At 47.7% G+C, this 12500-nt stretch overlaps 1 protein-coding gene across 2 annotated transcripts in view; it reads left to right on the top strand.

Annotated features, from left to right (window-relative positions):
* LOC308106122 (cyclic AMP receptor 4) overlaps positions 1 to 8837 on the top strand; it is a 64592-nt gene extending 55755 nt beyond the window's left edge. For both annotated transcript variants that reach the window (XM_080457157.1, XM_080457158.1), the window contains exons 12-13: positions 4863 to 5010; positions 7040 to 8837. In XM_080457157.1, the coding sequence (XP_080313283.1) occupies positions 4863 to 5010; positions 7040 to 7207 (316 nt within the window). In that variant the 3' untranslated portion in view covers positions 7208 to 8837. The remainder of the gene's footprint in view (positions 1 to 4862; positions 5011 to 7039) is intronic.
* Positions 8838 to 12500: the final 3663 nt, after the last annotated feature.

Raw genomic sequence — 12500 nt, 5'->3', positions numbered from 1 at the left:
ATTGTAATCTGGACCGAGCCGAAGCGATCTTTCGCTCCCAGTGGAGTATGCATTGGGCGCAATATTAGACATATGAACCCCTCATACAGCCGAACCTCAGAAATTAAAATACATATCACCTGAACTGAATCACATGCTTTGTGGAACAAGTCCCAACAACATTTCGCTGCTTGTACTTGTAGTTAGTGACAAATAAAACCTTCTTGATGCTGACATATTGAAAACCTAAATGCTACTATAGGAGGAGGCTGGGGAGGTGGATTGAGTTTGTTCACTGACAAGCTGTCATTTGTTGAGCATGTAAGAGTCAATATCAGTCCGAACCATTATGAGCGTGGCTGTATGTGATTGGGGAGTGTATGAGTCTGGGACCGGCTTAACGTCCGTGCCTATACCTGAGCTACAGCGAAGCTCATTTATTTGTGTAAACAGTCACAGCATTGATGCTCACTGTATAGGGAGGGTTGAGAATCACACTGCAGCCCCGTGTAGCATGGATGGATTCTTGTTTATTTTGGATCTGCCCCATTAAGTTAGAGGAAGGTTGAGATATTCTTGACAGTTGCTGTGCTGCGGGCAACAGGACCTTGTTTTGGCACTGCAAAGCATGTGATTTGTCTGGAAGAGGAAAAAAGAACGGTAGAGAGAGGAAGTATGACGGGGTCAAGGCCTACTATTCCCTCTTTCTCCTTCTGTATTTCTCTGTATATCTCTCTCCCTGTCTTCCTTTCTCCACATCCTGCAGACGCACAAGAAAAGGAAAAAAAAGGCCCACCTGATAAGAGAACAATTGAAAGGTGGTGAAATCAATGGACAGGAAATAGTTAGGACAGAAAATCATGGAAGTTGAAGGGTGAGATAAGGGAGCAAGTGTGGATGAGGGATTTTTGTAGCAAATGGGATGATATATCGGTGGTCTGAATAATGCCTGAAATAATTTGTGGAGCGATGGTGTTGCTCGCCCCCCCCCCCCCCCCTGATCTACATTGTTAGCTCTTAGATCTGCTTTTTTCGGCAAGCGAGTATAAATTAAGCATGAGAGACAGCAGCACAGAGACAGATCGCGCCACATGAGTAATAATGATTGACTGCATGCTTACAGGTGGCCTCGCAGCGTTGCTTGTTGCTTCACTAATGTGTGGGGGTGCGTGCACAATGTTGTTGACCACTGGTTTACTCATGAGTCATGCAGTATTTTCTCTTGGCCTCTCCTATCTTCTTATCCCCTGTCCCAACAGCATTTGGCCAACTGTTAAGCTGAATTTATACTTTGTCATACGACCATGCCACGCGCCAAAAATAAATTCAGCGATTTATAAATTAGGCTTTAGCCTTGCTCACTCCGCCACTCCGCATGCATACAAAAGCCTACACACAAATATGAACACACGCACACACACACACACACACACACACACACACACACACACACACACAGCAGCTCAGTCAGGCATTGCCTGCAGCCACGCTCTCGTTCCCATCGCTGCCTCCCTCATTCATCTTTCATTAGCCGCGCTCGCATAGGAGAGGCAGCTTCTACCTCCTGTCCTCTCGTCTCTTTCTCACTCTTTTTCTCCCTCATTTTCCTCTCTCTCTCTCTCTCTCCCCTCCCCCCCTCCCCTCTCTCATGCGCACACACGCAATCTCTTTCCCAGTTCCTAAATGTATCTCATCTTTCGCTATCTGCCTCGCCGGTTGTCTGTATATATCTCCCCCATTCAGCCCCGGTTGCGCTTTCCTTCAATTCAGCCGATCCTTCAAGCTATCCGTCCCTTTCAACGCCTCCTCCTCCGTCTTTCTCCTCCTCTCCTCCTCCTCCTCCTCCTCCTCCTCCTCCTCCTCTCTGGCGCCCTTGGCGCTCCTGTTCTCCACCATAGCCTCCCTCTCACACATTCTCACCTCTTTATCATGCTCTCGTTCGCTCTCGCACTCCAGTCTGCCTTGCTCCCTCCCCCTTTCTCTCTCCACGCCGTGCTCTTTCTTTGACACTCATCCCTTGCTGCCTCAGCCGTCAGCCCCCCCTGTACTGCCCCCTCCCTTCCTGGCTCTCTCTATCTCTCCCGCCCTCTCTTTCTCCCTTTCATTTCTCTCTCCGTCTCTCCCTCGGCGGAGGGGAAAGGCTCTTCGCCTCTAATTGCGGCTGTTCCGTTGCCATGGCGCGTGTTGCTCGGCACTGCGAGGTGCGCTGTGTGTGTGTGTGTGTGTGTGTGTGTCAGGCAGGCAGGCAGGCAGGCAGGCAGATGATTGCTGGCTGCCAGCTCTCGTTTCCCGGACGCCGATCGCGTTTCTTTGCGGCAGCAGAAAAAAATGAGACGCCAGAAATAGCCCCCCTTCACACAGCACAGAACCCACTCACTGTCGCTGCACGCACTCAGGAAACACACACACACACACGCACACACGCACGCACGCACACGCGCAGGGAGACACATGCACTCAGACACGCACGCAACTTGTCACAATGTCTCCTCTGCACATCGTGTCTCGCTGATACATACGACCCAGGATAGACCTCTGTGCACACACGTACACAAAGGCACGTGTGTACGTGTGTGCTCTTCCACCACACCAGTGTGTGTGTGTGTGTGTGTGTGTGTGTGTGTGTTCTGCGTCTCTTGGGGGGGGTTGTGCGGGGACTCCTGATTTATTTCACCTTTAATGGGAAGTGAAATGAATGTGAGCACCAGCTGGTCTGGTCCTGGGAGATACAGCGGAGGGCTAACCCAGAAAACAGGCAGCGCAGTGGCTCCAAACAGCGCTGACTCCACCAAGACACCATGCACTGGCTCCGTTCCCTCAAGCCAGACCCGCTGTTTGTTTTAGCCTACATTTAGCTAGGCATTTGGCTGTCGACCTTATCCAAAGCGATTTACTGACGTGTGAGCAAGGTAGAAGTCAGTGTCTTGCTCGATGGTGCTTAAGTAAGAATAGGGCTGTTGATGGGCACATTGTGACCTTCTAGCTATGTTATTGCCACTCTAGGTCACCCCAACTGGCGTTTGCATTTTTTCAATTTAACCCTTTCAAATAGTCAATTGAAGGAAACGGGCCAACGGAGGCAGATTAATGGCATAACGGATGCTTTCGAGAGGATAAGAGAGGATTATTATCAGATTCATGGAGGAATCTAATCATTGTTGATGGGTTCAAGTAGTTGTCCTCCACTTTTGTCTGCATTTTTGGGAGGATGGCTCATAATCTCTTTTTCTGACTAGTGGTGTGAAACGTAATACCGCCTGTAATTTGTCATTTAGATAACTGGAATATCTGTCCCTCATAGTGTCACTGACCACATAGATGAGTGATTGATTAGTAATTACTACTAGTACACTCTTATGTCAGGAGTTTTCAAATGTTTTCATGTCACATACCCCCAAATAGACTTTAATTTGGCCATGGAACCCCATTTCAAATTATTCTGTTCCAGGGACCCTGATATGAAAATATGTTTTGATATTAATTGAATTACGTATTAAAATTAAGTAGTAAAAATAGATTCACACTGGTCATATTATTATTCTAACAGCATCACTCATAATTTTTTTTCTCAAGTGAATTGAATTATAGTGAAGTTAAAATACTATACATACTATAAAATACAAATGACTGATTTCCCCCTGGAATCCCTTCAAGCACTCCTGAGGGTCTCCGGACCCCACTTTGAGTCAGTTCTTGCCCTGACAATTTTTTTGGATTGTCCTCCCCATGTGGCTCATAGGTGGAGGACTTGGAGATTGTTTTTCTCTGCATGGCACAGAGGGTCAACCTCTGTGGCCACTTAGTTCAGGCTGTTCGTCTACCCGGCAGCACAACACAGTGAAAGCGCTGCGAGCCATACACAGGTTTGACGCACTCGCTAATAGATCAATAAAAGACATTAGCGGCGGGCTAACCCAGCGAGCCGCGCTAATACAGGGTTAATCCAGGGTTAATGGCCGAGCAGCATCATTCTCGGAGGCAGTCATTAGCTCGGGGGCCAAGGCTGCAGAAATATCAGGACCCGGGTTCCCCTCCTAGCCATGCCCCAGGCCCCTCGCTACAGGCTCCGCAGAGAGATAGAGCACAGAGAAAGAGAGAAGAGTACAAATATTAGGGAGGAGAAGGAACACCCTCACGAGTCAAAAAGAAAATGAGATATCCAGATAGATGGAACCAAGTGCGTAGAAAGGGAGAGATATAGGAGCAAGGGGGGGGGGGGTGGGGCATCATGGAGGAAACGTGCGTGGAGATGAAATTGTGGTCAAGGGAAGTAGAAGCCGAGATGGGGAGAGCGAGTGGAGAGAGAGAGATAGAGAGAGAAAGGCTAAAGGAGAGAGGGGGAGTTGAGCGCTACACTTCTCCCTGTCCTTGTAAAGTGCTGCGTGCTGTCGGAGCAGCAGCCAAGAATGTGTCAGCCCAGCCGTCTCGCACTGCCTAATGGGCTCTTAAACGCTGATATAAAGCTCGCTCGCTCCCTATCCCTCTCCCCCCTCACTCTCTCTCTCACTCTCTGCCACGGTCTCTCACTCTCATTACCTCTCTCTCTTTCTCTCTCTCTTAACTCTGTCCTTCATCTACTCTGTCACTCACTCACTCTCTCTCTCTCTGTGTGTCTCTCTCTCTCGCTTTGTCTGTCGCCCGCAGTCTCTGTCCATCAAATTCTCTCTCTCTCTCTCTCTCTCTCAACCCTTTTCTTTGTCGATGTTCTCTCTTCAGCCCTCTGACACTTTTCTCCTTCAATTGCTCTGTCCTCACCACCGAGGCTCCCCCTCAGTTTGTCATTTTATTTACATACTTATTTTTTTATGTATGATCTTAACGCCTCTCCGTCCTGCTCCCTCTATCTCAATCTCCTCTCTCTCCTCTCTCTCTCTCTCTGCCAGGCTCCATAATGCATTCTACCCACTAGAGCCCTCCTTCCCTCTCACTTTGCTACACGTCTTGTCTGCCCCGCTCCATGGCTTGGCCAATGCCTTCGTCTTTGGCCTTGACAGGGACACGTGGAGTCTGCTGAGCCCTACCGGCATACAGGTAGGCCTACTTCACACACACTTTATGATTTCCATTTCTTTCCAATTTGTCATGAAACACTTCACCAGTTTTCCACTGTATGCTTGCCTCTTTTTTGCCCCTTTTGGTTCAGCTGGCCCCAGGGTTGGGTGTTCAACATATGCAAGACAGGGTCGGTTAGCAGAAACAATTTAAAAGTAAATTCAGAATTTTTAGGTTTCTTTTGGTCGCTGGAATTATTTTTTCTCTGCCATCTCCTGTCGTTAGCTGTGTGGTTTTATTTACATTGTCACCGTTCAGACTCCAAAGTAAAAAAAAAAAATTGCAACATCCGAGGGCTGTCGTGGGTGTTCATGCGAGGATTTGAGCAACACCGAATTTTTGGAATATGATCTAAATTTATTTCATAGACTGAAATTACAGACTTTTTTTAAGTGCAGCAGTATGGCATTTCTTTGCATCACGCACTCACATAGAGCCTTCAAAGAAAAGCTGTGATGACGAGAATCTCTGATGGATGATTTCTTTACGCTGCAAGCTTCATTGATTCCATATTAATTAACATGATTTATGCTTTCCCTCGTGAATTTGTCATAATTGCCAAACCAGACGAGTTGGACAGGAGTCAATCCTAATACGAGGCCAATCGATACCAAACGTGAATTCAGTGTCCCTGTTTCAATTCACTTTAATAAGTTTCATTCATCCCTGCCAGAGAGTTGTCATGACAAGCATTAAAGAAAAAACACACACACAAAAACAAGTGTATGTAATGGATGCCAGTAATTATTGCGTCCAGTGTGTCTGTCTATCTGGCTTTGGTACACACAAATGGAGTGGCCTATCCACTGTCACCAATGGGACGCGATAATGGGTCATGTGAGTGCAGTCTGGAAGAGCGGAATGTGTGGTATGACCTTCAACCCAAACAACATCAGTGTGTGTGTGTGTGTGTGTGTGTGTGTGTGTGCGTGCACGCGCATGCACATATGTGCACGTGTGTGCAGAATGTGTGCGCACGCAAGCAAAATGGAATCTCTGTGTTCCCGCGCGCTTAAATCACAGAGAGAGAGGCTGTTTGTATGTCTGAATAATAGAGGTGTGTGTCAGAGGGAGAGAGGGAGGGAGAGAGAAAGAGAGAGAGAGAGAGAGAGAGAGAGAGAGAGAGAGAGAGAGAGACAGGCAGGCAGGCAGGCAGGCAGGCGGGGTGTGTGTGTGTGTGTGTGTGTGTGTGTGTGTGTGTGTGTGCGCGTGCGTGCTCTATCGTGACTAACAGGCGGTTGTTATTCATCATGGCATGCGACTCCCAGCAGCCCCCACACATCAGGTGTGAGATTGGCGGGGGGGTGGGGGGTTGATAAGGGGTGGAAGAGGGAGGGAGGGTGAGTGAGTGGGGGGTGCAACAGCATCAAAACATTCTTTCTTTCGCCGCAACGAATCTGCGCTTTCATACACCCCCCCCCCCCCCCCTTCTAGCTAGCTCTCCCTGCCTCCGGCAGCTTTCCCTCTCTCTCTTTCTCTCTCCCTTGCTCTTTCGTTGCCTGCCTCTTTCTCTTCCTCAGTTCTGCACTCTCTCTTTCCCTGTGTTTGTATCTGTCGCTGTATCTCTTCCTCTTTTCAGTTTCTCCATGTCAGTCACCCCTCTCTCTCTCTCGCTGTTCTGCTCTGCATTCCCCTTGCTCTGTCACAGTGTCCCTGGCATCTATCTCTCTTACAGTATTTCTGCCTCTTTCCTTTGTGTGGCATCTTCCTCCCTCCTGTGTATGCTCTCTCTCGCTCTCTCTCTCTCTCTCTTTGATATTGATCTACATTCTAGCCATACGGCTGAACCGCCTGTGTCTCTGCAATCAGCACACCTCTCACTCTGTCCCTGTATGTCCATGATGCACGTATACGCACTTACCGATCCTTTAATATCTCAAAAAGACAATTCTTCATAATGCGTTAATAACTTATCTTCTTCCTGTGTGTCTATGTTCCTTGTGTGTGTGTGTGTGTGTGTGTGTGTGTCTGCGTGTGCGCGTGTGTCCACGTCCATATGTATATCCAGCTGACTCTCCAGTCGCGGCTGTGCGACCGGACTCGCATTGGAGAGTACCACCCTGGGGCAGTGCGCTACACGCAGGCTGACCTTGCCGACCTCAGCGACGATGACGACGACGACACCAACGTGCTCTTCTACTCCCCAGATATGACCCTGAAAGACCGGGGACCCTGAGAGAGAGAGAGATAGAGAGAGGGAGAGAGAGAGAGAACAAGGAGGGAAGGAGCACAGAGGGAGGGTCACTGCTGAAGACAAAAGGGCGGAGGATTAGCTAACAAGCTAACAATGGGATGGGTTGCAGATAGCTTGAAAATCTGTTATTTTCAGCAAGCGACACTGTGTGTGATAAAGTATAAATTAGGCTTTTGAAACTGAGCAAGAGAGAAAGAGAGGGAGAGAAAAAAGAGGGGTGGATAGGGGCATGGAGCGGAGGGAATGGAGGGGGGGGGGGACAGTCAGGCAGATAGAAGCCGGAGATGAGCTGTCAGGTTCCATTATTAATCCCCATCCTTTACTATTTAATATCCTAAAGACACACACACAGGCACACACACACACTGCAGCTCCCTGCAATACCGTTCTCCCACCTGGCAGAGAAGAGCAACTCCTTCCCCCCCCCCCCAACGTTTCGCTGCATCCCAGAGCTCTTAAACACCCCCTCCAACCCCTGCCCTCCGTTCCTTTCCTCGTTCTGCATTCTGTTACTGTAGCGTCCCACCGCCAAAGAAAAGAGGCTGCCGAAAAGTAATCATAACAAGGTGTGAGTTGTTTTTTGTTTCCCCCCCCCCCCTGCTTATCTGCAAGAAGTGCAAAAAGGAGGGTGAGGGAGAGAGCTTTCAAAAGGCTACCTCTGTGTTGCGTTTCGGGTTTCTACGTTTAAAGTGTTCTGATACTGAGACTGATCCTGCTATGGAGCTATTTTCTTACTGATGGGGGGAGGGGAGGGGAGTTAGACAGGAAATAGGAAAGAGGATTTAAACAAAAGAAGATGAGTCAAGAGTTCCGAGGGCAAATAAGCCCCAGTGCTCTCACAAAATGAAACTGTATTTGTTTGCACCTCTCTTTGCATATGGTTTTACTGTTCTTTGCTATTCTTATATAAGTATTACATTGTTTTTTTTTGTTTTGTTTTTATAAAATTCTACTGTCCTTTCAAAGAATTACCCGTTATTTGTTATACTGTATTTATAACTAGAGTATTGTACTGTATATATTTGTGTGTACTCTATTTTTGTATGTGCCTTTGACTGGAATGTAAAAAAAAAGGGATGCTTCCATTTGTCCAAAACCTGCTGCTTTTTACTCAGTGGTAGAAAGGGTCAATATAAACGGCCTTGTGAATTATAGCTGAGGCTGTTATTTATCAAATACACACGTACACACTTTTTTTTCTTCCAATGAGACTGTCACTCACAAAACACACAAACATTGCTTGATGACCCATCATCCCGTGGCCATTGTCAGCTGTGGAGTGGAGAGGTACCACAGGTTTGATTGGCAGGATAATAGAGTTGCTTTATATTCAAGCCCATTTGGTTAACTCTATGTATAGGTGTTTTCTTTACTCCCAGAGCACACTGCCTGCAGCCGGGAGCCAACTGTCTCTCTGACAAGTTGAACTAATGAACCGACACTTGACCTTTTTACCCTTGAGTTGTTGAACTTTGTGGTAGGCATCAGTGACAGGGGAGTGTGACTTTAGTTCACAGAACCCTGCCACCACGGACACATGCACTTTGCACTCCATCCCAATACTATTGTTGCTGATTTTAGTTTGCTGTGCACTCCATCAAATAAATGAGCAGAAGAGACATTTCATAGCAAATCTGAGACTGGGCGTGTTTATTTCATTTTCATATTGATGCAATCCCTTGCCCCCAACAACTAGGTGTGTGTGTGTGTGTGTGTGTGCATGTCACGTGTGTGTGTGTGTGTGAGAGAGAGAGATGTCTTGGAGCCAGGCTGCTTAAATAATGGATATTAATTATTGGTCGGACCCTGCTGGCCCCTGCCGTGTCTCAAAATCTGGTTAACTGGATTTTGATTAATGAAATATGCGGCTCTGTCCTCCAGAAAAAAAACTACCCCCCCCCCCCCACCCACCCCAATGCGGAGCTGCTCTCCCACAGACATTTGAACGTCTCCAGCCCCGTATAAAGAGCCGCCAAGCGCCTGGAAATAAGCGAATCTCCCTGTCACGCAAGAAGAATTATTATTCCCCCCTCATATCGCCGCATGCGCTGTAATTGGATACAATTTAACACTCGCGGCCCACGGGCATGTCGACACGCGCGCTGCCTACTATTAGCTCGCCTCGCGACCGAATCATTTCTCAGATCTCGTGTGTGTGTGTGTGTGTGTGTGTGTGTGTGTGTGTGTGCGAGGGAGGGAGGTGTTCGTGCGAGAGAGAAAATGAGAATGTGTATGTGTGAGCTGCTGTGGTGTGTGAGGAAGAGAGGAGGGGAGGGGGGTTGGGGTGGGGGGGTGTCGCTCGACACGGGATTCGTGGAGAAACCGGAGCCGTTGTTGGACTCCGGCCATGACCTAGCAGTGACGCACAGAGAGAGAGGGAGAGGGGGGAGGAGAGGGGGATAGAGACGGTAGCAACAGACCGAGAGAGAGGAGAGGAGAGGGGGAGAGAGACGGTAGCAACAGACAGAGAGAAGAGGGGGGAGAGGGGGAGAGAGACGGTAGCAACAGACAGGGAGAGAGGAGAGGAGAGGAGAGGAGAGGGGGATAGAGACGGTATAGCAACAGACCGAGAGAGAGGAGAGGAGAGGGGGAGAGAGACGGTAGCAACAGACAGAGAGAAGAGGGGGGAGAGAGACGGTAACAGACAGGGAGAAGAGAGGGGAGAGAGACGGTAACAGACAGGGAGAAGAGGGGAGAGAGACGGTAGCAACAGACAGAGAGAAGAGAGGAGAGGGGGAGAGAGACGGTAGCAACAGCCCAGACATCGAAAACAAGCTCGAGCCTCCCCTCACCTCAAGACAGGCCTGCAGGTTTGTAGGTTATTAGTCTGCATTCTCTCTCTCTCTCTCACTCACTCACACACACACACACACACACACACACACACACACACACACACACACACACACACACACACACACACACACACACACACACACAAACACAAACACAAATGCAGCCAGTGGTGGAAAAAGAGGCCTACAATTTTTTTTTATACTTAAGTAAAAGTATCGTGTGTTGCATTGTGAGCTTGTAGATTGGTTATTTTCAAATGGCCGAAATGTATTGGGTTGAAGTGGTTAATGTTTATGTTTTGTAATAATAATAAAAATCTACAAAGTAACAACTAAAGTTTTCAAATAATTGCAGTGGAGTAAAAGTACAATATTTGGCTCTGAGTCTGAGATGTAGTGAAGTACAGAAATTTGGAAATACTCCAGTAGCCTAAAGTAAAAAATACCTCAAAACTGTACTTAAGTACAGTACTTGAGTAAATGTACTTAGTTACTTTACACCACTGGTCTGGTCTGCATTCACACAACACATAAATGCAGCGTGTCAAGTGACAGCTTCGTTTATTCGCCGTAGCCTACCCTAAAATGTGTAGATAGATAGGCCTACCCAGTAAAATCCTGTCAATTTAACTCGTTATTAAATCAAGACTGTGTTAACTAACTAAAATATAACCTACGAACTAGTTACTGATTAGTTGTTGTGACGAGACGACGAGGTTTAGCCCTATACCCTACCACTAAACTCGAGCTATCTATTGATGGGGACTTCTTAATCCAATCAACCAATCAATCAGCCTAATGGGTGCTTCTTCTCATTGTGTGGGAGCGGCAATCTGTGGCAGGCTGTTTACCCTTTGATATATTGTTCTGACACCGACTGTTGTCTTTTGTTTGGCGTAGTTCGTTTATTGCAGCCTGTTCGCGGAGAGAAGGTAAAAGTGTCAAGACTCTTTCCTTCTTTCCTCCCTGTCCATAATAACAGCCCAACTCCACAGTTCTGCGCCGCGAGCTACTCGCAGCAGCGTTGCCAGATTGTGCGAGAGAAATAAGCGAAGTGTGATAAGAAATAAGCAACCAGGTCTGTGAAAACAGCCCAAAAGTAGCAATATATGAGCACTTTAAAATAGGATAAGGATAGGATAATTCCTTTTAACAGGACGTTCATGAAAGTCCTTGCGGGCTTGTTTCCAATGAGGGCCTGTGAGCAATTAGGGGTTAAGAGTCTTGCTCAGGGACAAATTTCATTTCATCGACACATATGCTGGCGTGGCCTGGAATCGTACCTGGGGCAACCAGGGCCTCTGGCTCCCTAGGCGGGCTCACTAACCACTCAGCTATGGCCGCCCAAGTAATATAATCTATATCTATAAATAATCTATATTCATCAGCTATTTGAAAATAGACGATCTACAAGCTCACAACACGTCGCAATATGTTGTGAGCTTTGTAGATCTGCTATTTTCAAAACAATCTTGGAGAAAAAAGTTGAAATTTCGAAACATTCTAACACAAATTTGGTACGCAAGTCCCTGGCACAAAAAAAAATTCAAATGGTGGTTTGGGCACAAATACATATTAATCTGGGGGTCCTTGACAGGAAAATATTTGAGAACCACTGGTTTAAATAATATATATATATAATTTTTTTAAACAAGCCCAAATAAGCAACTACACCTTAGAAACAAAACAAGCCCAAAAAACCGCAACCCGCAACTACCAATATTTACAAGCAACTTTACAGAAAAACAAGCCCAAAGTCGCTTAAAATAAGCAGACGTGGCAACCCTGACTCGTAGAGGAGCGACTACAGCGCTGTTATTCTAGGCCAACGATCCTACCCCGAAAGAGTTAAATTAATCTCCCTCTCTCTCGCACACACACACACACACACACACACATGCACACACGTACATACACACAGGCTGCCACCGCCCCAGATAACAGAGGGGCGCCTGAGCGCCTCTCTCTCCCCAGCCAGCCAGCCTCCGCTAATCGCAGTGGCACGGGGGGGAGGGGGGGTTGGAGTGCCGGCGGCCTCTCACAGCGCTCGGCTTTTTTATTGACGCTGTGTGTGTGTGTCTGTGTGTGTGTGTGTGTGTGTGTGTGTGTGTGTGTGTGTGTGTGTGTGTGTGTGTGTGTGTGTGTGTGTGTGTGTGTGGGAGAAGGCTATAAAGAGGCGCGTGCGTGCGCGCGCGTGTGTGTGTGTGTGTGTGTGTGTGTGTATGTGTGTCTGTGCGCCCTCCTCCGCCAGCAGCGGAAAGCAGGGAGAGGCGGGGCACTGGGAGGGTGGGTGGCGAGGAGGTTATGAGCGGAACTCGACAGACGAGAGAGAGAGGAAAGAGGAGAGGGAGCCTTGTGCTGCTGCTGCGCTGCGAAAGCTACCGCTACCGCTCCTTTGAAGCTTTTTAATTTCAATTATTTTAAATGTGAACGAACTAGGCCTATATGCGCTATACTATACTATTTTTCTCTTCACAGCC

The sequence above is a fragment of the Gymnoscopelus braueri genome (assembly GCF_963280865.1).
Source record: "Gymnoscopelus braueri genome assembly, chromosome: 18".
Taxonomy (NCBI): domain Eukaryota; kingdom Metazoa; phylum Chordata; class Actinopteri; order Myctophiformes; family Myctophidae; genus Gymnoscopelus; species Gymnoscopelus braueri.
This window is presented reverse-complemented; position numbering and strand designations above follow the sequence as displayed.